The following is a 26,914-nucleotide window of genomic DNA, read 5'->3' on the forward strand; positions in this document are numbered from 1 at the left end:
TATTTGTGTGATGAGGGGAGATAATCCTTCCTTTCTCTACTATAAAGAATGATACATACATGTGAGATTAGGGGAGATTTTCCTACATTTTCCTGTTATAAAGAATATTTGTGTGATGAGGGGAGATAATCCTCCTTTCTCTACTATAAAGAATGATACATACATGTGAGATTAGGGGAGATAATCCTACATTTTCCTGTTATAAAAGAATGATTTGTGTGATGAGGGAGATAATCCTTCCTTTGTCTACTATAAAGAATGATACATACATGTGAGATTAGGGGAGATTTTCCTACATTTTCCTGTTATAAAGAATATTTGTGTGATGAGGGGAGATAATCCTTCCTTTCTCTACTATAAAGAATGATACATACATGTGAGATTAGGGGAGATATTCCTACATTTTCCTGTTATAAAGAATATTTGTGTGATGAGGGGAGATAATCCTTCCTTTCTCTACTATAAAGAATGATACATACATGTGAGATTAGGGGAGATTTCTACATTTTCCTGTTAAAAGATTTGTGTGATAGGGGAGATCCTTTCCTACATATTTCCTGTGATATCAAGGGAGATTATCCTAATTTTTGCTATGAATGATACATACATGTGAGATTAGGGGAGATTTTCTTACATTTTCCTGTTATAAAGAATATTTGTGTGATGAGGGAGATAATCCTACCTTTCTCTACTATAAAGAATGATACATGTGAGATCATCACATGATTTTCTCTTCTGCAAGTAGGGCGTTAGAATTGTACCTGCGACCCCTATTGCAAAATCGTAAAAGGCGACTAAATTTTAGGATCTTATCTTTTCTCTTCTTCCTAACTGACTTTATCTTTCCTAATGCCTCCCTTGGCACTGCCTCACTTTTGGCCTAGAGTTGAGCGTACGCCCCTGTGAGGAAGGCTCTGGGTTCTGTCCCCTGGAAAAGGCACACCAAAGTCTATAAAAGTGGTGGTTTCTGCTTCTGCTTAGCGCTTAGCATACAGGGAGTAGGACGACTGGTTCGCCTGTTGTCAGTATAATGTGACCAGGGGGAGGTGTGTTGCTTGGTGTCTTTGACGGCATGCTTCAGTGATATAGTACTATAAAAAGGGCAACAGTTCCACTATACAAGGAGACACAACATGAATATACCGCAGTCTCCCAAAACACACACAATATACACGCAATACACCCTTACATGACCATAGCTGTTAAAAGGACGTTAATTAAACAAACAAACCGTTCTTTTCTATAAAAAATGATGCATGTGAGATCAGGGGAGACAATTCCTACCTTTCTCTACTGTTACAAATGATATTTGTGTGATCAGGGGAGACAATTCCTCCTTTCTCTACTATAAAGAATGATATTTGTGTGATCAGGTTAGATTATAAACCTTACATTTTTCTACTATAAAGAGTGATATTTATGACATTAGAAGACCTTTCTCTGCTCTTGTTTGATGAGGAGATGACTCTACCTTTCTTTACTATAATGAATGACATTTGGAGACGTAAGAGGGCAAATAATCTATATTGTCTTCTATAAAGCATTATTATCTGGGTATGGTTCAGTGATATGAATATGATTTTCACATCAATGAACTTTAGTACTCATTATGTCAGGGATAGTACAGCCTATCAAACTTTGTATAGACATTGTACGCCTATTGGACACACAGACGTGCATTGTGTGCTTTGAATCACAATATTTTTGTCACATATTTTGAATAATTAGGTTGTTTCAGTATTATGAAGTTACTTGTTTTCAAATTTTCCTTCACAAAAAAAAAAAGAAAAAAAAAAGTGTTAAAAGTGATCTTAAAGATTGTGCAGGTTTCACCAGGAGATGTTTTTTTTCTGCTTTATAAAATCATAAAAATGTTTTGTGTAAATCTTGCGTAATATTCGTAAGGTAACCTAGATTTACACATATCCTGTATCAGGTTTAGTTGACATTCATCCCATTCACATCATTCAAATTTTTTCTTCTTGTGAGGCCGTTGGTTGCAGTGACTGAATAGTTAAAGTTTTCCTACAAACCAGGTTAATAACTCTCCACCTCTTGAGTTTTCAAGTTTATGTTCCAATTGTGCCGTGATGAGGGATAGTTGCATACAGGTAGTGATGCTTGGTTAGTTGTTTTGCTCCAGATACTTGATCCTGCTTTCTTCCATATATTCTGTCTTTGCATATTACAGAGTTAGCTCCCTTGCGGGTAGGTATCGATTATTACGTCATTATTTTGTGAGCACAATTCACATCATTTTTGTCCGACATGTATGACGTTACACTCACAAACACATGATGTCACAATCAATACCTACCCTCAAGGGCAGATAACTCTGTAATATTCAAATACAGAATATCCCAAACCTGGCAACGTTCTCTTAAATGACCCTTGTTGTTTATAGGACGACGTTAAAACAATTAAACCAAGCCAATCTTGGTTAACCGTGGATGGTAATTGGACGTGAAATATAAATATATGGGTACCCTTAACCATGTTATACATGTTCAGATTAAAATAATTGTTGTGAATCGGCAGCACCATTGTATTCGTTGGTTGACTAAAAGGAAGTTAGAATACCACTCTTTATCTCAATATGTCACGAACAAAACAGGTTTAAAGCAGGGGATGATATTCCTTATTTGTGAGATCAGGGGGGAGATATTTTCTACTTTCTCTGCTATAAAGAATGATGCTTCTGAGAACAAGAGAGATAATCCTACATTTATTATAAAAGAATGATACATGTTAGATCAAGGGAGATAATCCTACCTTTGTCTGCTATAAAGAATGATACATACATGTGAGATTAGGGGAGATTTTCCTACATTTTCCTGTTATAAAGAATATTTGTGTGATGAGGGGAGATAATCCTTCCTTTCTCTACTATAAAGAATGATACATACATGTGAGATTAGGGGAGATTTTCCTACATTTTCCTGTTATAAAGAATATTTGTGTGATGAGGGGAGATAATCCTACCTTTCTCTACTATAAAGAATGATACATACATGTGAGATTAGGGGAGATATTCCTACATTTTCCTGTTATAAAGAATATTTGTGTGATGAGGGGAGATAATCCTACCTTTCTCTACTATAAAGAATGATACATACATGTGAGATTAGGGGAGATATTTCTACATTTTCCTGTTATAAAGAATATTTGTGTGATGAGGGGAGATAATCCTTCCTTTCTCTACTATAAAGAATGATACATGTGAGATCATTACATGATTTTCTCTTCTGCAGGTAGGGTGTTAGAATTGTACCTGCCGCCCCTATTGCATGATCGTAAAAGGCGACTAAATTTTAGGATCTTATCTTTTCTCTTCTTCCTAACTAACTTTATCTTTCCTTATCTCTCCCTTGGCACCGCCTCACTTTTGGCCTAGAGTTGAGCATTCGCCCCTGTGAGGAAGGCTCTGGGCTCTGTCCCTGGCAAAGGCACACCAAAGTCTATAAAAGTGGTGGTTTCTGCTCCCGCTTAGCGCTCAGCATACAGGGAGTAGGACGACTGGTTCGTCCGTTGTCAGTATAATGTGACCGGGTGAGGTGTGTTGCTTTGTGTCTTTGACGGCATGCTTCAGTGATATAGCACTATAAAAAGGGCAACAGTTCCACTATACAAGGAGACACAACATGAATATACCGCAGTCTCCCAAAACACACACAATATACACGCAATACACCCTTACATGACCATAGCTGTTAAAAGGATGTTAATTAAACAAACAAACCGTTCTCTTCTATAAAAAATGATGCATGTGAGATCAGGGGAGACAATTCCTACCTTTCTCTACTGTTACAAATGATATTTGTGTGATCAGGGGAGACAATTCCTCCTTTCTCTACTATAAAGAATGATATTTGTGTGATCAGGTTAGATTGTAAACCTTACATTTTTCTACTATAAAGAGTGATATTTATGATATTAGAAGACCTTTCTCTGCTCTTGTTTGATGAGGGGAGATAACTCTACCTTTCTTTACTATAATGAATGACATTTTGGAGATGTAAGAGGGCAAATAAGTCTATATTTATCTTCTATAAAGCATTATATATCTGGGTATGGTTCAGTGATATGAATATGATTTTCACATCAATGAACTTTAGTACCCATTATACAGTTAGGGATGGTACAGCCTATCAAAACAACATGTATATACATTTTGTAGACATTGTACGCCTATTGGACACACAGACGTGCATTGTGTGCTTTGAATCACAATATTTTTGTCACATGTTTTGAAGCATTAAGTTGTTCAGTATTATGAAGTTACTTGCTTTCAAATTTTCCTTCACAAAAAAAAAAAAGAAAAAGGTTTGAAGTGATATAAAGATTGTGCAGGTTTCACCAGGAGATGTTTTTTTTCTGCTTTATAAAATCATAAAAATGTTTTGTGTGAATCTTGCGTAATATTCGTAAGGTAACCTAGATTTACACATAACCTGTATCAGGTTTAGTTGACATTCATCCCATTCACATCATTCAAAATTTTTTTTCTTGTGAGGCCGTTGGTTGCATTGACTGAATATAGTTAAAGTTTTCCAATAAACCAGGTTACTAACTCTCCACCTCTTGAGTTTTCAAGTTCATGTTCCAATTGTGCCGTGATGATACAAGTAGTGATTTTGCTACAGATACTTGATCCTGCTTTGTTCCATATATTCCGTCTTTGCATATTACAGAGTTAGCTCCCTTGTGGGTAGGTATCGATTATTACATCATTATTTTGTGAGCAAAATTTACGTCGTGTTTTCGGACATATATGACGTTACACTCACAAACATATGATGTCACAATCAATACCCACCATCAAGGGCAGATAACTCTGTAATATATCCCAAACCTGGCAACGTTCTCTTAAATGACCCTTGCTGTTTATAGGCTGTTAAAACAATTAAACCAAGCCAATCTTAATTAACCCTGGATGTTAATTGGACGTGAAATATAAATATATTCTCATGCAGATTTATTCAATAAATGTTCACATAATGATTAAAATTGTACGCTATGAGTACCCTTAACCATGTTATACATGTTCAGATTAAAATAATAGTTGTGAATCGGCAGCACCATTGTATTCGTTAGTCGACTAAAAGGAAGTTAGAATACCACTCTTTATCTCAATATATCACGAACAAAACAGGTTTAAAGCACATATATGTGACTGAGTTTTTTTTGTCAGAAATATTCAGAAATTTATGAATATCTAAACAATGAAAATTTGAAAACTCAAGATTTTTATCGTAAACATTTCTTTGGTATTTGCCGGTCTCGATTTGTAAAGTACATATGTAATGCTATGCTTGGTGTTTATTCTTGTTTTGAAAAGATTAAGCTTACAGTGTATACTGTTTATCTCCATTGCTGATACATTGTATATATGATCAAGAATTCATGATTTGACTTTGAAATTTAACATTGAATGAAGTTCATGATGGAATAACATTAATTTTACACTTTAAGTATCTCAGTATATAATTATGTTTATTATACCTCAAGTGAGAATCCTGCATTCTGATTGGTCGAGAGATATTTGGTATTTTACATTATCACACGGCAGCTAGGTAACATTAGAACAATAGGAAACAATAGACACGTTCGTAGCAACCCCCTAGCAACGGGTGATAGTGTATTTTTGACAGTGCAAAATATTAACCGCCCGAAGAAGATGCGCACTCGTTTCTTATTTCGTCGCCATCTTTGTTTTTTGAAGCGATGCTTCAAAATTTATCTGGAGCTGTTTAGTAATAGTTTTGCCAAATTAGTCTGTTTATCAATAAAAATATCATATTAAGGACGGAGCTTTCCATTCACGTCTTTTTGCTTACCGTCAAAGCGCTATATGTTGGTTTTTATGAACCCGTCGGTGATTAGGTAAACGCAAGACATGCGATTTCAAGTGTTATTGTGACGTTGCTAATAGTGTTGTAAACAGACGACGGGACGAAACAAAAATTCATTGAGATTTACAAAAACGGTAAGACAAACGCAGGAGACAAGACAACAAGAATTTTCACTAAATGCTTATTGTGAGTATTCTTTTTTATAATGCAGTGATAGTTAGCGCTACTGAGTAGAAGCTGATATGCTATTCTACTGCCGACGGTGACTGTTCGACTTTTGTTTAAATCAGTTAAAATGTTTCAATATATTGCAAATACTTGAAAACTAGTTTTGTTTCTAGACTTTTGGTATAATAAAATAAATACTACCCGCATTAGAGGGTGACAGTGTCTAGTGTCACCCCTCTGCTTCGCCTCGGGTGACAGTGATATCCTCGGGGTGACACTAGGCACTGTCGACCTCTAATGCAGGTAGTATTTATTTATATGATGCATCAGCCATAGATAATTAATATCCTAATTTATAAATTTTTAGAATGCCTGTACATAAAAAAAACTCACTTCCAGATTTTAGTTTCTAACTGGTAATCTAAATTCCTGAATTTTATTCTAGGTCAATGAAGTTAAAGTTTTCACTCTGACAGGTATTAAGTCACTATAGCTGCCAGTTGACTGTATCAATATTTGGTTTGAAATCAAAGTCCCGAATGTTGACCAAACATTCAGGATGTCAGTGTTGAAAGTTAAGCTCGTGTAGAATTATCTTATAGAATGACTGTGTATTATCCGTGTTCTCTTTGTAAATTCTTGTCGTTTGTTTGCTATTGTCAAAATTTTCTCAGCTAGATCGAGCATTCTAACAAACTTGTATGTACATATATATTTATATATATAGTGAGCCAAAGTTTACATCTGTTCCCTTATAGGTACAGAAACAGGGCCCAGATGTAAGAGTGAATTTAAATTGCTGTTGAATTGTTGTGGAGGTTTAAAAAGACTGACTTTGAGAAATCAATAAAGAAATAATTGAATAATTTTATGAGAAATTACAGTTAATAGTTAGAGGATTTTTCATTATGCGCGTTGAATGAGCTATTACTACTCATCAGTTGTGTACTGGCATACCATACACTGTATAATTGCGGCCTTCTGTAGGATGACTTTTCACACTGATTGTATACATAGGTATTGATACCATATTCATAGTTAGTACCTTGGATATTTAAATCCAGTAATATGCCAGTATTAAATTTGGTATAGCAGCTTAAGAATTCACCTATTGTATGATTTTTCCAGTACAGGAATGTATTATAATCATGTACTAAAAATCATACCTATACAAATAATATGTAACAATCCAAAATAGTTTTACTTTGAAAACCCCATGAAGTTGGAGTAGATTTTACATCCATATGTTATAAACAAATATCTTTTTAATGCGAAAATTAAAAAAGAAATAACACGAGGTTGTCTAGATATTTCTTAATCAAAGACAAATTACACTTTGTTTTATAGTTTTTCTGCATGTTTACAAATCACCTATTGACGGATTACATTCCCTAATATAGATTTTTTATCAGAGACAATATTAGAATCTATGGGACTTCATGCACGGTCGAACGAGATGGGACTTCATGCTCTAACGATTGCACTGTACTTCACTTTGGTCACTGTGAAGGTTTGACGTCTGCTCACGAAGCAGGACAAAAATTCAGGTGCATCCCTATCTGTCAGCAGTGCTCACCTGTCCACACCTGGATCCGCCTCAGTGATTCTATATATATCAATTAGCTATAGGTTGAATGGATGATTAGAGGTGTAGCTATATAGGCCATCTCCAGATTTCCACAGACTTGGGATCCAGCGAATGGAGATAGATGGGGCCGTACTGGGTATACATATTTACCTACGTCTCGTGATCACTGAGCTTGTCATCTCCCACATTGTGGAGGAGTAGCAAACACATTATATAAACCAGTTGTTAAGTTTCTTTCATAAGTGAATTAGTGAATACATATCATCCTATATATTATTATAAAGGCGGTATATTACTGATGTGTGCTAAGTGACAAATCATATGGTTCATGTGACACGGATTCAGAGAGCAGACGTGTTATTATTGTGAAGACTTGAAGGACAAGTTTTGAAAATCTGTGACAAATACTCGAATATTTCCTGTGAAGATTTGAAAATTTTTGTGTGAAAATGACGCGTCATCCAAGACTGTACTGGACAATACACGATGGGAAACATGGAACAAACAAGGTACCCCATATTTTGACGGCTAAATTCCTTTTTGCTTTCAGGGTCCAGTTTGAACATTCCTCAACTTTCAGGAATTCCTTAACTTCAAATTCTCCATAGGAAAGCATTACAGATTTTAAGGAAGGCTCCTTAACGCAAGATTTTTCCTTAACTTCTGTAATGCTTTCCTATAGGAAATTTTAGGTCCAAGAATTTCTTAAAGTTAAGGAATGTTCCTGAAACTGGATCCAAATTTTGGGTGTATTTTTATGCTTTCATGCAGATATACAAGTTTTTGATGAGATCAAGTAAATTTGAAAATACTAGAGTACAAGTAACCTTTCCACATGTAAGTGGGGGATGATGAGATTATTTTGGTGTTTTTATCTCATTCACCCCTGAAATTTCAAAATGGACTGGTCTAGTCTTTGATTTTGAAAAGTCTAAATATGTCTTTAGGGGTGAATGAGTTAAATTGAAAGATTTCATATGGGCATTTTGATATTCATTTGAAGATACCTGATGGTCCCTTAAAGTTATGCATATTGCCTTTTGATCAGAAACAAGATGGCTGACAGGTGGCCATCTTGGATTTTGACAATTGAAGATTGTTTTCACCACCATTGATCATCAGTTGATAGGTTGGTGACCTTATGTCATCTTGGCATCCATCGTCTATCAATCCATCAACATTTCCTTTAAATCACTACTTATCATAAAGTACTGTATTTTAACTCAATATTGTAAAAGTATCTTAGGGAGAAGGGGATCAGAATGGCAACTCTAACCAACCCCCGATCCCCCCTGAACTCCTTGAGACCATAAGGAAATAGGGGAATTGAAGGGAATTATTCCAAAAAGCTACTATAGTCATAAAGTAGTTGATCAATTTTATCCGCTTAGAAAGGAACGGAATGAGGTTTTGCACAAATGGTGAATCTTACCCCGCAATGAGGGAAATTAAGGATAAAGTCCTATAAATTGTAACACTGTCACTTTATAATGAAGGGGCTATATCATAGTACCCGTAGTAAGTTTGGTCTGATTTTCCTCCATCTGGAATATTACAGCATCCATTAAAGATGCTTCACCTCCGACAGAGCATGAATGATATTTATTATTTGAACAATAATCGGTGTTTAATCGTGCATATATGTGCTTAATTAACACAAAAAATAACATGAAATAATTTATTTCGCCCTTGGTGCATGCGCAATAATTACTTCATTCCATATAGGATATAGTGCTACTGAATTTTTTCGGGATGCAATCAATTATTTTTCATATTTTTAACTTGAAGTAAAATTAGAAGCTCAAACTTTTCAATTGTGGTAATGGTGTAAAGTAAGAAACTTTTGTAACTGAAGATAAATACTAGATCGTCTGCTCCTGTTTTTGATAGTGAAAAAATACCATTTGTCAGCGGTGGAGCATCTTTAAAGAGAGAAAAGGCATATAAATTCTAATTCTTTCTCTTTACCATAATCATTGCAATATCCAAGTATGTGATACAGGCCCATTAGACCTCTTGTTCTATATATAAGAACTCTGCTTTTTTTCCTCCACTTAAGCCTTATCATTGACAATAGGATGTAAGTGAAACTATATGGTGTGGTTGTATTGTTTATGTTGTAATAGTGTTATCTATAAAGCAAGAGGACTGTTTCCTTGTGGTTATATGATGATGATACATCCTGTTACGTCCAAATCGATTGTACTCTAAATCGACAGGGTTAATAAGTATGCACAATGAGTCATTAAATAAACTCCTTTTTCGTGAACCACATAGATCAATATTGTTCTTTAAGTAAGAAAAATCTCCGACATATCAAACCTATAAGGATAAGTTTATTTGACAATGAAATTATGCTAATACATAATTTTATTGATAGTATTTCAATTGATGCTTCTTTTTGTGAATTTTTTATGTAAATAGTCATATTATTATGATAATTGATATTAAATTATACACATACTATATTTTAAAATATTTCCAGGTTTAATGCATTCAAGAAGTAATTCTTTATATACCTACAGTTCTATTTGTAGAAATCTTATTTAATTAAATTCATAAATGTTAATGTGTGACCTTTTCATATTATCATGTTTTGCTTTTGTAGACTTCAGTGTGTCCTACTTAAATGAATTATATCAAGATTCATGTAGATATGAATTGATTTTAAACCTGAAAGGTATTGGACTTTAATTCTGACAATTTGGGTAGTGTTGGTGTATAAGGATCACATGTTATCAAATGTTTGAATGGAAAAGTAAAGAAAAAAATTCATTGGAACTTTAATGCTCAGGTGAAGTAGACTTGTAGATATAAGTAGGACTTACAGATTTATCGTGATGACCACCAATGATCGAAATATTTTTAAAAACAAGTCAAATGAACATGGAAGTTCCTAAGCTTAAATTTAATTTATCTTTACTTTTCCATTCAAACATTTTTGATAACATGTGATAACCAGTACTTTAAACAAATTGTGAATATACACCAGTACTTTAAATAAATTGTCAGAATTAAAGTGTATTACCTTTCAGGCCCAATAAATCAATTGATATCTACATATATACATGTATCTACTTCAACTCAGCATTAAAGTTAATTCAACAGCCAAAACAGCCCTCAAAGGTCATCATTAGAAGCATATCATGTTTTCTCTCAACTCATTAATGTACGTCTTTTGAAAGGGTAAAGAAATTCTAAACGTGTGGACGAAGAATTCATCAATTTTTAAAGGGATTTGGCCCATTATTGGTCACGTTACATGACTATAACAACATGAGTCAAATAAATATCATTGGTATTTATAATCATTAAATTCGTAATATCATTGGTAATAATAATAGAAACATGTAATATCATTGGTATTATAATAATAGAAACACGTAATATCATTGGTATTATAATAATAGAAACATGTAATATCATGGTAATTATATACGAAATATCATTGGTATTATAATAATAGAAACAGTAATATCATTGGTATTATAATAATAGAAACACGTAATATATTGGTATTATAATAATAGAAACATGTAAATTCGTAATATCATTGGTATTATAATAATAGAAACATGTAATATCATTGGTATTATAATAATAGAAACATGTAATATCATTGGTATTATAATAATAGAAACACGTAAATTCGTAATATCATTGGTATTATAATAATAGAAACACGTAATATCATTGGTATTATAATAATAGAAACACGTAAATTCGTAATATCATTGGTATTATAATAATAGAAACACGTACCGTAATATCATTGGTATTATAATAATAGAAACACGTAATATCATTGGTATTATTGTAATAGAAGCATGTAAATTCGTAATATCATTGGTATTATAATAATAGAAACATGTAATGTCATTAGTTTTATTATAATAGAAACACAAGAGTCAATATGATTGTATCATAACAGTAATTTCAATAAACCATTTAGCAAGTTAAGAAGGTGGGTTCTAGGGAGGGTCATTCGTGATTCATCATTATGTATTACAACATTATAATTTATGCCCGTTTCTGAAGATCAAAATGAAGTAGAAAGCTTTGAATAAAACTGTTCATCTTTTATTTACTTCAAATAATCACATTGATTAATGGGTGGTATATTTTCCTTATAGACATCCTGATATTGTACAATAATTGTGGGTGTATGCGATTGCTCCGTCATTCAACCACAAAGTGCGTGTGTGTAGAATAATTAATTAATTTCTATATTGGTACATAAACCTATTTTTGTTCAATGCAGAGACATGATAATGTTTGTCACCATTTCTAGCCTCCCACTCATATTGCATCAGTCATCACATTTAACTCATTCTCCCCTGAAGAAGTATATAGACTCTTCTAAATCAAAGATAAGTCCAGTCTATTATTAAATTTTAGAGGTGAATTAACTCATTCACCCCTGAAGAAGTATATAGACTCTTCTAAATGAAAGATAAGTCCAGTCTATTATTAGATTTTAGAGGTGAATTAACTCATTCACCCCTGAAGACACATTTAGGCTCTTCTAAATCAAAGATTAGACCAGCCCATTATGAAATTTTAGGGTAGATGGGTTATTTAATCAAAATTTATTTAGTCAAACATTTAGATATATTTAGTTAGCTATGACTGCTGAGCTTTAATCTTTCACTTGGGTGGAGAAATTTACCTTCGGTAATTAATCTTGAAGGATCAATATTAATCATTTTTCTCTTGCATTCTTCCCTTGATATTCTGTCTGTGGCATGCTGGGGTGAAAGGCTATCAAGTTAGTTCAAATATATTAAAGCCATTGACCTTCATTCAAGGTCACAGGAGACAAGGTTGCGAAAATGTTTAAACAACTTCTCATTAGAGTTCCAAGATCTGAAATTGGGCCAATATTGTACAGGGATAGGGGACTACAATTTGATCTGTTCATGAAGAAAAATGAATGACCTTGTATTTTAGGTCATACTCACGGGTAATAGGTTGATACCAGCTGGTTTTCCAAGAATAGTTCTGTCTTCAAATATACACTGAAACCTGTCTATAAAGACCACCCAATCAAAATACATAGAGAAAATTAAATATGCTCTACCGCTGATAAATGGTATTTTTCCTCTACCAAAAACAGAAGCAGACGATTTAGTATTTTTCTTCAGTTACAAAAGTTACTTAATTTACACCATTGCCACCATTGAAAAGTTTGAGCTTCGATATGGAATGAAGTACTTATGGTGCATGGAGCAAATGCAAAATAAGTGATTTTATATAGTTTTTGTGTTAATTACACATATATATATATACACAATTAAATACCAATTATTGTTAAAATGATGAAAATCGTTTATGCTCTGTCGGCGGTGGAGTATCTTTTAAGGAACTATAGATAAATCGTCTTTATACATAGGTCAAAGTATGTGAGGATAATTTGGGACGTTAAGAAAGTGGTCTTGTCTGATTAAGCAGGTGGTCATTATACAAAGGTGGTCACTAAGGTTGGTAGTTATAATATTCTGCATTGTCATCGGAACCAAGCATGCGTGCAGACGAAAGGCCCTTGAGGTGTAGGTCTGATGGTCAGACTTGATCGGTTGTCTGAGTGATGTGCTCGTGACATTTGACCTAGCCAGGTAGCCTACAGGTAAAAATCCTATCAGGGGTCATCACCTGTGATAAAGTGGGGGAGGTATTGTTAGAACTGATATTCATCTCAATGTGTATCAGACAGTATTGTCTCAACATCTGCAGATCCTAGAACGTCACATAATATTTAAATTGCTAGCTAGATATGAATTTTTCTCTTGTCTATAAGATACAAGTATGTTAAGAGGCACATTTGGGGGTTGAAATTTCTCTATCATTTTATACATATTTTAATTCTTTTGATGCATTCTTCTTTGTACTCTTTCATTTGAATTTATGCAGTAAATTTTTCTGTTCAAACATTTAATTTATGGACCACTCTCTCCTTTTGACATTTTATAAGTCACTAAAATAAAACCCCAATTTGGGCCCCTGTTAAGCAAAGTTCGATACTACCGTTAAATGATTTGAGTGTTTGACCGATGGTGATGAACAGCTTGGCCCGATCTGGTCGTAAGATTGATGTTTTCGTGATCACGCCATAAGAAACGTTGACCTGCACACTTCTTTGTTCGTTAAAATGATGTAAGTTGTTAAATGCCTCATTGGTTTCGTTGGATGTTGAGAAAGTTTTATTAAGTCGTCCCCCCCTCTAAATCGTCCTTTTGTGTTCAGAAGGTCCCAACCCTCAGGTTCACCATGTTCAGAGTACTTTGGAATAAGGTAATTTGATGTTTCTTTTAAATCTATTGTATATTTATATTATTTTAGATATTTTTATCAGTACTGTAATTGAAAAAATTTTTTATGAATTAAAAAAAAAACAATAAGGAGTCTTCATAGCTGTCAATATTATGATTTTTTTTTTTTCGGAAATTTTTAGGTGACTGTTTTACTATATCTATATTTACTTATATTTAGAATTCCATGAGCTAGCACAATGTTGAAGTTCAAAAAATAAATAAACTAACTTGATATTCTAATTTATATGAATATGATAATTAATTAAATGTTGTTATGAAGCAATAGTAAAAAGGTATAGCCTTTTTGGATAATTTGAGAAAATGATGCAGACTGTTGAAATAAAGGATGATTTACATGAGTGACTTATTCATTTTGAATTTTTTCAACTCTTTTAAAATGCTCCACAGCTAATAGAGCATTAATGATACCCATCATTGGAACAATAATTGGTGTTTAATTATGTATATATATATATATAATTAACAAACGAAATGATATAAAATAATTTATTTGACTGTGGTGCATGCACAATCAGTACTTCATTTCATATAGGACATAGTTCCACAGATTTTTTTTGGAATGCAATTGATTATCTTTAATGTTTTTATCTTGAAGTAAAATTGAAAGCTTAAAACGAACTTTTGTAACTGAAGATAAATTCTAATTCGTATGCTCTTGTTTTTACTGATAGAAAATAATATTTGTCAGCGGTGGAACATCTTTAAAATATTTTGAATATATTATTTGATTACTGGTAAACTAAATTTAGTTAAATGAATTTTAAAAATCCTTAAGCGGATTGCCATATATATCAAATTATTAAATAAGTTTGTCAACAAGTGTAAGATTCTATTTATCTTTATCTAAAATATTCATTGATGTAAAAGCGAAACTTTTAATTTTGTCTTTGTTAAATGGAAATTCCCTTGAGATACATGTATAGAAAACACCATCAGTTCAATAAATAAAAGCTTGTATCAGAAAAGGTGATATGATATTTTTGAAATTCTGAGAAATTTTTGCAAATTATCTTGCATGACTGACTTATATGAAATCTGAAAATTTCAGAATTCATTCAATGAGGACTAAGCAAAATTTGACTTGCTTGTTACACAAATTTATTGTCCACTAACTTGGGATTGTACATTTATTTGGTTCAATGTCCTATTGGTCAAAGTCATTGACCTTGGAAAGGTTGTGAAAAGTCAGAGTAACCGGAGAAAATCCACTAAGATAAAGTCAACTGACAACTGTACTGTCACATGTTGATTTCAACAGCACGCAATATAGAAGTGGTCCAAAAAACTCTGTCATCAATTTATAAAATATAGACCATAGATTTCATAAAAAGATAGTTCAATGCTTAAATGAAAGCCAATTTGGTTTGATGATAGTGGTTTTGCGAGCTAAAAATAATTATTGATTATTTAACCTGTTTGCTATATCTCCGGTTACATTGAACCACTGTGGGCATTTTCTGGGTTTTCCAGCTGGGCAATTTGTTATGTACATCTTGTCAACGGAGTCTTCACATGTTGGATAAATATTTCATGGTGAAATTGATTTTCCTCTTTGTCGGGTAGGCATGGTTGAGTGCGTGTACCAGGTTTCTGTAATCCATTAGGAATTCTACCCGGAGGAAATCGTCATGTTTGTCAGTAGTACAGCTACTAGTATATCTGAAACATTACTGGTAACAATGCTGGATAAAAAAACGACCAATCAATAGTTAGTTCTCTTAAGATCAATACTCATGCCGTTGATGACAGACAATAACACTGACATTAAATTGCGGCTTCATTGATCCTAGTTCTAAATACCCGGTAACGTGCTTCCTCGCCTGAAACCCCTGGTCCATATTCCTGATAAGAGGTTCTGTATATAATTAATTTCTTGATGTTTGCATATTCATGCATTTTCTGTTTTCATTCAAATACCTTAGTTTCGGTTGTAAAAATTAATTATTTTATTTTCCTTTTTTTTTTTAACGATTTTCAGGATCAAAATTCCTTGATTAGTTGCACTTGTCTTTATGTAATTAGTGACAATTATTTTCTGTATTTATTTGTTTTAAAGGGAGATAATTAGATCACTGATTACGGTGACCAAAATGGATTATCTTTTGTCCATCGATCCTCATGGGTTGAATTTTACAGGTAAACAAAAAAAAATAAAAAAAATCGGCAATTGATTGTTGAATTGGCATAAAAAATAAATTGTAACATTATCCATTTATTGGATATTGTATTCATATTACCTCTACATGTCCCTAGGGACCTGAAGGGCAGGGTCTAAAATCTGGTCAGATTCACTGAAATATTAACTGACACGCCATTAGGGGAGGATTTTTATATCTTGCACAGTTTGGGCTGGTCCTTGTCTCCTTAAGGCTTCCATTAATCTTCAATAGTTCCTTAATGTGTAAAAAACATCATATTAATTAGGATCCAAATTTATGATTTAATGCTGTTAACCACTTATTTATGTGACGGAGGTGATTTCGACAGCTTATATAGCTGTGTCATTAGTATTTTTAATAGCACCGACAGAAAACACGTATTAAAAATTATCTTTATCTATAGTAAAGGTACCGTAACGTTAATATTCAGGATGAAGGAAAGCGAGGGTGGAAAATCAGCTGAGTCACAAAAGCTTACACGCTTGAGTAGTCGTAATATTGTGTTTTCTACAACGCATTTAATAGCTACACTTACCCTAATGGGAAAAAAGTCTCGCACATGTACAGAAGTTTCTCGGCTATTGATGAGCTTGATTGGCTTTGGGTGGGATTTTCGCTGATAAACACCACTTTATATAAATTACATGAAGCATCGGATGCTCTGGTCACGTTTTTGCATCTACATGTTGATGTAGCCGGCTGAGATATACCAATAATGGATTATAATAAGTGTATATTTTGACGTTTCTTGTGGTTTCCCAGGCTCTTTGTTTAGCTTGATTAATTTGGACGCAGTTGTTTTGACTTGTTAATTGTGATGTGTGAGGGACATTGTGTGAACAGCTTTGTATGTGTTTCAATTATTCGCCTGATGGATTGAATCTGGATGTTCAGTGAAGGTGTTTAAATTGATGGCGTAGAGATTCAGCAATTTTGAAGAAAATTCTTATATTGACATCGATTCCTGGTCATAGCAACATATTGTGAAATTAACTGATTTCTTATTAGTTGCATGTGAAATCGACGTTTCATTTAATGAACCATACTTGCTGTCTAAAATTGATCTTCATTCAGGCATTTCAAGCCATTTCAACTTCAAAGTAGAAAGTATAAAAAATCGAAGATGCATAGAAGATCTAGGATTCATGTCAAAACTACTAAATATTTTCAGGTGTTGAGGCGACCATACGACACCCAGTGGACTTGGGGACCGTTGCAGAAAGCCCGCAGGAAAGCGCGGCAACCTGTTAGCAGAATGGACTCTTCCGATCAACGCGGTGAAGTAATTCTCCGAAACCTCGCACACGATCTTCTATCAGAATACGAATGTGAGGAATTTAGGCAGATTTTGCATCAGTTTAAGCAGACACAGTCCGTCGCAACACTCTGCCACCAGGTTAAGCCTTTGATCAACACGACAGAAAAATTACTTCTTCTCGTAGAGTTGAGTTCTCGTATTCCTCAAAGTCTTCAGGAAGATTTCCATCGGATCTGTAGTATTCAGTTTGCTAATTACGAAACGTACCTAAGGATATACTCTCATGGCAACTCACTTGCAGACAATCCCCGTGTTATCGCCCAGGACTCATCGGGCAAATTCCAAATAGTTTCACACGGAAGTGAAAAGAAGTTCATGGTTAATTCCAGTAATTATAAAAATTATACCGACGTAAATTCTCAGCACGGTACAAGTGTTACGAGTGGAATATACAGTGAACATGACGATGAATCGTTAAAACCTACGGACGATACAAGTGGTGACGTGTTCTTGTGGGGATCCGGTAACTATGGAAACGCTGGCAAATATGGAAATATGGACGCCAAAAAGACCAACAACAGTGTCAAGCCTTCAACCAACGGTGTACGCCGAATATTTCTGGCACGACGCGAGGATGGAAGTTTAGGGCTCGGGATACAAGGTGGAAAGGAATACGGAACGGAAATATCTGTCAATGTTCTTGACCCAGAAGGACCTGCTGCTTCCCAGGTAGGTTATGTTGCTATTTATAGAATTACTCCCTAGATAGGTCATGTAGTTATTTATAGAAATACTTCCCAGGTAGGTCATATAGCTATTTATAGAATTACTTCCCAGATAGGTCATGTAGCTATTTATAGAATTAATTCCCCAGTAGGTCATGTAGCTATTTATTGAATTCCTTCCCAGTTAAGTGATTTAGTGTGTAGAATTAAGTTTGTTTTAACGAATGACTTTGATCCATATTCAAAATCATTATATTAGGTTATATTACATGTATTTGCATTTTTTTAACAAGGAATTGTTATTATATGATAACTAAGCTTACTATATAAGGCTAGGATTTAAAAAAAATTGTAAAAAAAAACACTACCAAAAAAATGTCAGCTAAAATTACATGACCGACAGAACTTTATAGAAAATGTGGTTGATAACCGGGTAATACAAGCTCACTAGAAACCTTTTTTTTACTTGCCATAAATTTTATAAATTTAATCAGTTTCAAAACTTTTTGGTTAAAAAAAAAGCACACATGGGCTGTATTTTTCAGGATTTCTTGATAAAAAATATGAATTAATAGAAAAAAATTCATGACCAATTCTGATACATAAGATATTGTTCATGTATATGTGTTAAAAGGACTTGTCACAGTCTACTTCCAAAGTACTGAGGGAGGTTTTCTTTTAAAAAAATTCGCATTCCTTTGATTACATCTCTGATCTTTAAAACACTTGACCTACTTGTTCACCAACAAACACTGACAGCTCTGTATGTGTAAGAGAGCATTATACAGACCTAGTTTTACCAGTAAAGTAAGAAAAATTTCAATGATTGTGTATACTGTATATGTGACTTGATGAAATCCCCATTTCAATATTCCCGCCTCATCTTTTCAAGGTGTATTTAAAGTTCACATCTACCTTGAATTTATATCTTTAATGTTTTTCTTTTGCAAATTAATTGATTTGTGGCTTATTAGAGCATAAATTTTGTAAAATGTATAAATCGGGTCCCATTAATTAATAATTAAGTGAGTTAGTGCCCCCCCCCCTCAATTTTTAGGTTAATCAGCCATATAGGTTCACTGCTTAGCGGGTAAATATAAATAAGTGTTGTTCCAATTGATTTGAAAGTAATCTAGCTATCTAAAAATACATATATCCTTATACTATAGCGCAGGGATAAGATTAGCACTCCATCAGATAAATCATTTTGATTTATTTCAGGTTGTTATTAATTGTTTTACATTAATTTTAAGGTAAATTCAATAGTCACTTACTGCATCAAAGGCATACAAATTTTTGCCTGAAACAATTTAACTTGCTGATAAGCAGAAGCCCTCCTTATCTAGGTTGTGAGTTTGAATCCCATAAGAGGCAGTTGCCAGGTACTGACTGTAGGTTGATGGTTTTTCTCCGGGTACTCTGGCTTTTCTCCACCAACAAACCTGGCACATCCTTAAATGACCCTGGCTGTTAAGTAATAAAACTGAAGTTACGGTAATACTTCTGTACATAACCATAGTCGTGTGTTTTCGTTTGCAGGGTGTAGCTTTAGGAGATACTATATTGGAAGTGAATGGTACAGACTTTCGTCACCTCACACACGCCGAGGCTGTCACGCTGATCCGGAATGCCTGGAACATCATCATGTTAGTACAGAGTGGTGGGATACGGAAATCTTCTCATCGCAGTCAAAGTAAGTCTTCATTCAAAGTAAGTTTTCAGTCAAAGTAAGTCCACATTTAAAGTAAGTCCAAAGTCAAATATATACCATATTTGCTTTAAAAATTGTATCAAAGAGAGGAGGGGGGGACTTATTAGTGAACCAAAATGTAAGTTAAGTCAGCCATATTTTAACTCTTTCGGTACTCATGACACATTAATCTGTTACAGTAATCATGCACATGCCTTTAAACCTAGGGGCATCAAATGTTGTAAAACATAGTTAAATTCATGTTAGGGCTGGGCGTTTATACAACTTCAATTCCTTCTCTGGAAAAGAGGAGGGGCGCTTATAGGGGAAGGGGCGCTAATTACGGCAAATACAGTACATAATACCAATGGTTAATGGTCTAATTATAACAATATGTTTAACTTTTCATAACCATAAGGGGCCAGAATCTAAGACCAGATTCAGTAGTAATGCTATTTTTATCACATAATTGATGGAGGATATTTGACATATGTCAATTTGTATTTCCAGGGAGAGTCTCTGAACATCTACAAGTGGTGGATATGGAGGTTGTGGTGTACCCGGCTGGTGATGGTCGCCTTGGCTGTGCCACTAACAGGTAAGCTTATTACATGTAATGGGACTAATTCATGTACTACGTGATACCCTATAACATCTGTGTGGGACTAATAGAATTTTACATGGGTCTGTGAAGTGGACAGAGATATCTCAACCCGAGTGAAAGAAATTGGCCGGTCAACCCGAGGCTTGCTCTTTCACGAGGGTTGAGATATCCCTGTCCACTTCACAGACCAATGTTTGATTCTTTTTCTCTCATACTAAGTAGAAAAATTATAAAATTCCACTTGGTTTCCAGCTTTTTCATCGCGCCATTATAGCAGGAATGTCGTTATGCGTCAAAATTGATGACGACATCTACAATGCACGCTGCAGTTATGCCACATGTATTGCTACAATGCACGCTGCAGTTATGCCACATGTATTGATGACGTCACGTTATTGTCTAGCGCGTGTGAGCTGTCTTACACCCCCCTGTGTAAGATAGAGATATCTTTTCCCTAGCAACCATGGGATATCCCTGTGAAGTATGGGAGAATATGGTATCCCCATTGGTAATAGAACGTAACTCTTTGTAATCTTCCCACTGAAATGACGTTAGCGCGGGATATCATCTTTTGACGTAATTCCATCACAAATAGAAACAATGGGCTTGCACAAAAGTTATTGGGTATCATGTGGTATGTGAATTAGTCCCACTAGTAACATTTTAGGATAACTGTTTTTGATACTTATTACATTCGTTACTAAACATAACTGTTTTCTATAGCAATACCAAGGTTATTCTCATCACTCAACATAACTGCTCTATATACTGGATACGTTTGTTCTCACTTTTAAACATACAGGGAGCCTATCATGAATGTAACCTGGGCCCTTTGACCCTTGGATTTAAGGATGATTGCTGAACAGTGCTAGTAAATGTCCAAATTACACTAATAACTGGGCTCTGGTGGACAGTGGTTAAGATCTCCCGACATATTACCACAAGCCCTCCACTTCTGGGATGTGGGTTCGAATCTCATGTGGGGCAGTTGCTAGGTACTGACCACTGGTCGGTGGTTTTTCTCCGGCTTTCCTCCACCAATAAACACGGCACCTCCTTACATGACCCTAGCTGTTAATAGGACATTAAAATTAAACCAAAACCACACTAATAACTGCCAAAACATTGTTCTAGTATCTTTCCAAACTAGTTATAAAAGAAAATATGCTAGTAACTGAACAAACTCATTAATGGTTCTTCTTTTTTTCAGGAGAAACAAAAACAAGGTGTTGGTCGTCAGGTCAGTGGATAACAACTCCCCAGCTCACAAGGCGGGAATACTGGCTGGAGATCTAATTACAAAGGTAGGCAGAATCACAGGTGTAATTACAAAAGTAGGCAGAATTACAGGTGTAATTACAAAAGTAGGCAGAATTACAGGTGTAATTACAAAAGTAGGCAGAATTACAGGTGTTATTTACAAAAGTAGGCAGAATCACAGGTGTAATTACAAAAGTAGGCAGAATCACAGCTGTAATTACAAAAGTAGGCAGAATCACAGCTGTAATTACAAAAGTAGGCAGAATCACAGCTGTAATTACAAAAGTAGGCAGAATCACAGGGGTAATTACAAAAGTAGGCAGAATCACAGCTGTAATTACAAAAGTAGGCAGAATCACAGGGGTAATTACAAAAGTAGGCAGAATTACAGGTGTAATTACAAAAGTAGGCAGAATCACAGGGGTAATTACAAAAGTAGGCAAAATTACAGGTGTAATTATAAAGTAGGCAGAATTACAGGGTATTACAAAGTAGAAATCACAGGGTAATTACAAAAGTAGGCAGAATCACAGGTGTAATTACAAAAGTAGGCAGAATCACAGGGGTAATTACAAAAGTAGGCAGAATCACAGGGTAATTACAAAAGTAGGCAGTAATTACAGGGGTAATTAAAAGTAGGCAGAATCACAGGGTAATTACAAAAGTAGCAGTCAATCAAAAGAGGAAAATACAAAGTAGGCAGAATCACGGGTATTCAAATAGGCAAATACAGGGTAATTACAAAGTAGGCAAATCACAGGGTAATTACAAAAAGTAGGCAAAAAATCACAGAATCACAGGGGTAATTACAAAAGTAGGCAGAATCACAGGTGTAATTACAAAAGTAGGCAAATCACAGGTTTACAAGTAGGCAGAATCACAGGTGTAATTACAAAAGTAGGCAGAATCACAGGTATAAAAGTAGGCAGAATCACAGCGTAATTAAAAGTAGGCAGAATCACAGTGTAATTACAAAGTAGGCAAATCACAGGGTAATTACAAAAGTAGGCAGAATCACAGTGTATTACAGAATCACAGGTAATTACAAAAGTAGGCAGAATCACAGTTTACAAAAGTAGGCAGAATCACAGGTGTAATTACAAAAGTAGGCAGAATCACAGGGGGTAATTACAAAAGTAGGCAGAATCACAGGGTAATTACAAAGTAGCACAAAATTACAGGTGTAATTAGAGGTAGGCAGAATCACAGATGTGATTACAATGGTAGGCAGAATTACAGGTGTAATTACAAAGGTAGGCAGAATTACAGGGGTAATTACAAAAGTAGGCAGAATCACAGGTATAATTATAAAGGTAGGCAGAATTACAGGTGTAATTTCAAAGGTAGGCATAATCACAGGTGTAATTATAAAAAGGTAGGCAGAATCACAGGTGTAATTATAAAGGTAGGCAGAATCACAGGTGTAATTACAAAGGTAGGCAGAATCACAGGTATAATTACAAAGGTAGGTGAATTACAGATGTAATTACAAAGGTAGACAGCATTGCAGGTGTAATTACAAAGGTAGGTAGAATTACAGGTGTAATTACAGAGGTAGGCAGAATTACAGGTGTAATTACAGAGGTAGGCAGAATTACAGGTCTTAAATACAAAGTCTATCTAATCACCAAGGAGGGTAATTGAGATGATCATCATGGGAGGTAATTGAAATAGGAACCTGTCTATCTTATCACCAAGAAAAGTAACTGAGGTGTGGACCAGTCTATCTAATCAGGGGGAGGTAACTTAGTTGTGGGCCAGTCTTATCAAATCAGGGGGAGTTAACCGAGACATTGCGCCAGTCGTTCTAATCAAGGGAAGGTAATTGAGATGGGAAATAATCTAATCATTACGTATCTTGTATGTTGCAGATTGATGGCGTTGACATTCGGTCCTTGACAGAGAGACAGATAACTTCCCTTACTCGAACCAAGCGCCTGATGATCTGTATTCGCCGTGGTGTCCGTTCACAAGATGGTAAGTTATTCCCAATACTGTACATTAGATGAGGGATTATGAGTTATTTTATTTTATATGGTTATTTTCAGCTTCAACATAGGAATGACTATGGAATGTGATTCCCACTCTTGGAATCCTTTCTGTGTAATGAATGTACATGTAACTTTTACTATTGGAAATTCTGATAGAATGCAATACAGGGGCTTCGAGATCTAAGAATGACGTGGGGACAATCTACCATCCATTTGTCCCACCCTCTGGTGATAATGATGTTACAAAAATCACGCCAAATAATGATGTCATAATCACCGCATGGTGGGACTGTTCGACGGTAAATTGTACTTTACCCACAGCGTTTGAGGATCTTGAAACCCCTGTGTTCCCACCCAAGGGAGTATGTGACTATGTCTATGGAGTGTAGGGCTGGGATCCTGGTCTACAAAGTAGCGACTTACTCTCACAGAATGCACGTCTACAAATTAGTAGAGATTACTACACAGTCTGTACATTTAATGTTCTGTATTTCAGCTCATCCAACTCAATAGTGGTAAGGAAGGCAATACTATAAATTAATAACACACAGGAAACTGTCTGATACCCCGACTTCTATCTCCTTTTGACCTTCCTATGATAGGTAACACCAAAATATTTCCACTCAACCAACGGTTAAACCCCTCCGTTGCTTCTTTTCCTTTACATTTGAACAAAACAGGGATACAAATTCACTCGTGCAATCTAATGCGAGTTGGTATTTGAAAGTAAAGCCATGTGTTTGCAAGCGTAATTTCATACTTTTCAGAGAAAATGACATAAATTTTGTGCATAAAATAAATAATCACGATTGGTACCTATCTGCAAAGGGAGATAACTCTGTTATATGCAAAATGAGAACTATGAAGTTAAAATGTAATAAGCTGATCAATTCCAGTAAAGATCATGCATAAATATTGTAATGGTCAAATATGGTCTATGAAATCCCCCTGAGTTATTGGAATGATTTGAGCCCAAAGACTTATATATTTTATGTATATACATATATTGTTATCATTCAGTATTGAAATCACAAACCAATTGGTTGCACCTTTTTAAGATTTTTCTGTTGCATGTTCCCAAGTCCCTCCCATCCCGTTAACAGACAGTTCTCTGTTCTATATTTAGACTATCTGTATTCTTCAAGTCAATTTCTTCATTCTTAATTAGCACTGATTACAAATTAAAAATCAGCAAATTGACCTATTACCTTCTGGCACTGACAATAAGAGACTATATTAAGATACTTATCATTTATTTATGTACATGTATATACAAAGTACTGACAAATTAACAGTTTATTATGAATACCTTATAGATTATCTTTTATTCTCAAATTAATTAACATAATAATTATACACAGGCGAAATATTTTGTTTTGTCATTTGTTAGAATTTTAAGATTGCAATATTGCACAGAATTTTTGGTTATATGTACACACCATATGATACCAATATAAAAAATTGTTAAGATTTTGTATTATCAATGAATGTTAGTATGATTTCCTGATCAGATGAAATAGGCCTGATTTCTTGAAACAAAAATCATCGACTTAGGTCAAAACACACTTTCTGTTCAATACATTATATGTAGCTTAAGTGAATTATTTTGCCTTGAGTTTGTTTCAACACCAAGGCATATCAAACTAAAGTAGTCAGAGTTAAGATTAAGTAGAAAAGTAATTACACATATTCAGAAACATATACTGTATATATAGAGATTGGAAACTCCTTCTTTGTCTATGTTGACAGGCAGAGGGACCTCTGGTTTATAGGCATTTCCCCTTGGCTAACTACTTTTAAGTGTATTCTTTAAAACATGATATTTTTGCATTAACTCAAAGTTTAAACATTATATCATGGTTTGATGTGACCAGTTTTCCCGATTTATGTTATCTTATATGATTTTTGAAAGCATGAAAATCAGCATTTTTTCCTGGTTTTTCTAAAATCAGGCATTGAAAACCGGAAGTGCATTTTGTTTTATTAAAATATAAGTTAAGATATTAATTTTTCTGTCCAAAATCGTACTCAAACGATCTGAAAATTACTGAACTTTTATAACATATCAAATTTATTTTATTGTATTTAACTGTTTAAGAGTTTATCTAAAAAAACCTTTAAAGCAGATACAGAGGTACATCTGTCCATCGTAAAAATGGTGGAGTTGCGAATCTCTATGTATATATGTTTCTGACATATTTTATAACTATTATGTAATTATCGAAAATACACTTTGAAACCTTCAAATTTGATGGAATTAATCACAGCACATATGATAAACGGAGTATGTAGCAACAGTTGCATGGATCCTTTTGTAAGGGTCAGGTTATCAGCACTTTACAAAGCATATACACATATACATAGAAATGCATGGCCTCGTATAGAACTTGTATCTTAGAATCTAACAAATAAAATATCAAAGGGAGATAACCAAAAAGAACTGCAACTTGTGTTATAAGTCTAATTCTCATTTAAAGGGAGACTATTAGAATGTTACGGCAATATTACTAACCCGATTGACGAATCGCCAGCTGTCACTCAAACCATTCGGGTACTACACATGACTTTGTATTGTGTATGCTACGACATTTGGTACTACATTGAATCACGCTTACGAGCATGAGGCGTGGCTACATACTCGATGGCGATTGGTCAATTCAAAATAGGGATGACCAAATTATTACCATTGTTAACAAATTGTTAAAAAGGGAGACAACCAGATTGAATTATCATAATGTATCAGAATACTAAGGGGAGACAATCAGAATATAACCAGGATGGATATCAAAACAGAATATATAATAAAACTTGTCTTAAATATCATCAAAGACCACCTGCCTATCAAATAGGAATCTAAAACAGGGGGGTGGGGCAATCCTAACATTGTAACACAAAAACTTCCTGTGTACAACGCTCTGTTATAATGATGCTCAATACTAATGCTTTGTTCTTTTGATTAGAAAAATATCTTTCCTTTCTTGACATTGCTTTCAAAAGATTTATGAGAATCATGACATAAGAAAACCATTTTCTTTTCATGCAGAGCAAGTTTGCATGTCTTATTCTGCATTGGAAAAGATATAATTATTTTACCATTTGAATAGAAATTAATGATAATTTTAGAATGCATTGATGATAAGGTAGAAAAATAACAAAGAGAACAAATTAATAAATTAGTAAAATGAGAAATTAATATTTACTCTCTGTACAGTATATTTGATTATGAAACAATAGGGTTGCATGATGGTAAAATAATTTAGTACCTGGTAACCAAATAAAAGAGATAT

The 26,914-nt window shown here is 34.3% G+C and overlaps 1 protein-coding gene across 4 annotated transcripts in view; it reads left to right on the plus strand.

The window, feature by feature from the left end:
* The window catches only part of LOC138335552 (uncharacterized), a 38,387-nt gene that overhangs the window by 7,825 nt on the left and 3,648 nt on the right, over positions 1 to 26,914 (plus strand). For 3 of the 4 annotated variants that reach the window (XM_069284694.1, XM_069284693.1, XM_069284695.1), the window contains 5 exons: positions 17,271 to 18,086; positions 19,622 to 19,775; positions 20,283 to 20,370; positions 21,587 to 21,680; positions 23,508 to 23,613. In XM_069284694.1, coding sequence (XP_069140795.1) covers positions 17,355 to 18,086; positions 19,622 to 19,775; positions 20,283 to 20,370; positions 21,587 to 21,680; positions 23,508 to 23,613 — 1,174 coding nt within the window. In that variant the 5' untranslated portion in view covers positions 17,271 to 17,354. Of the gene's footprint in view, positions 1 to 7,575; positions 8,118 to 17,270; positions 18,087 to 19,621; positions 19,776 to 20,282; positions 20,371 to 21,586; positions 21,681 to 23,507; positions 23,614 to 26,914 lie in introns of those variants that run through there. The other variant, XM_069284692.1, reaches the window with a different exon arrangement.

The sequence above is a fragment of the Argopecten irradians genome, chromosome 11 (assembly GCF_041381155.1).
Source record: "Argopecten irradians isolate NY chromosome 11, Ai_NY, whole genome shotgun sequence".
Lineage (NCBI taxonomy): Eukaryota > Metazoa > Mollusca > Bivalvia > Pectinida > Pectinidae > Argopecten > Argopecten irradians.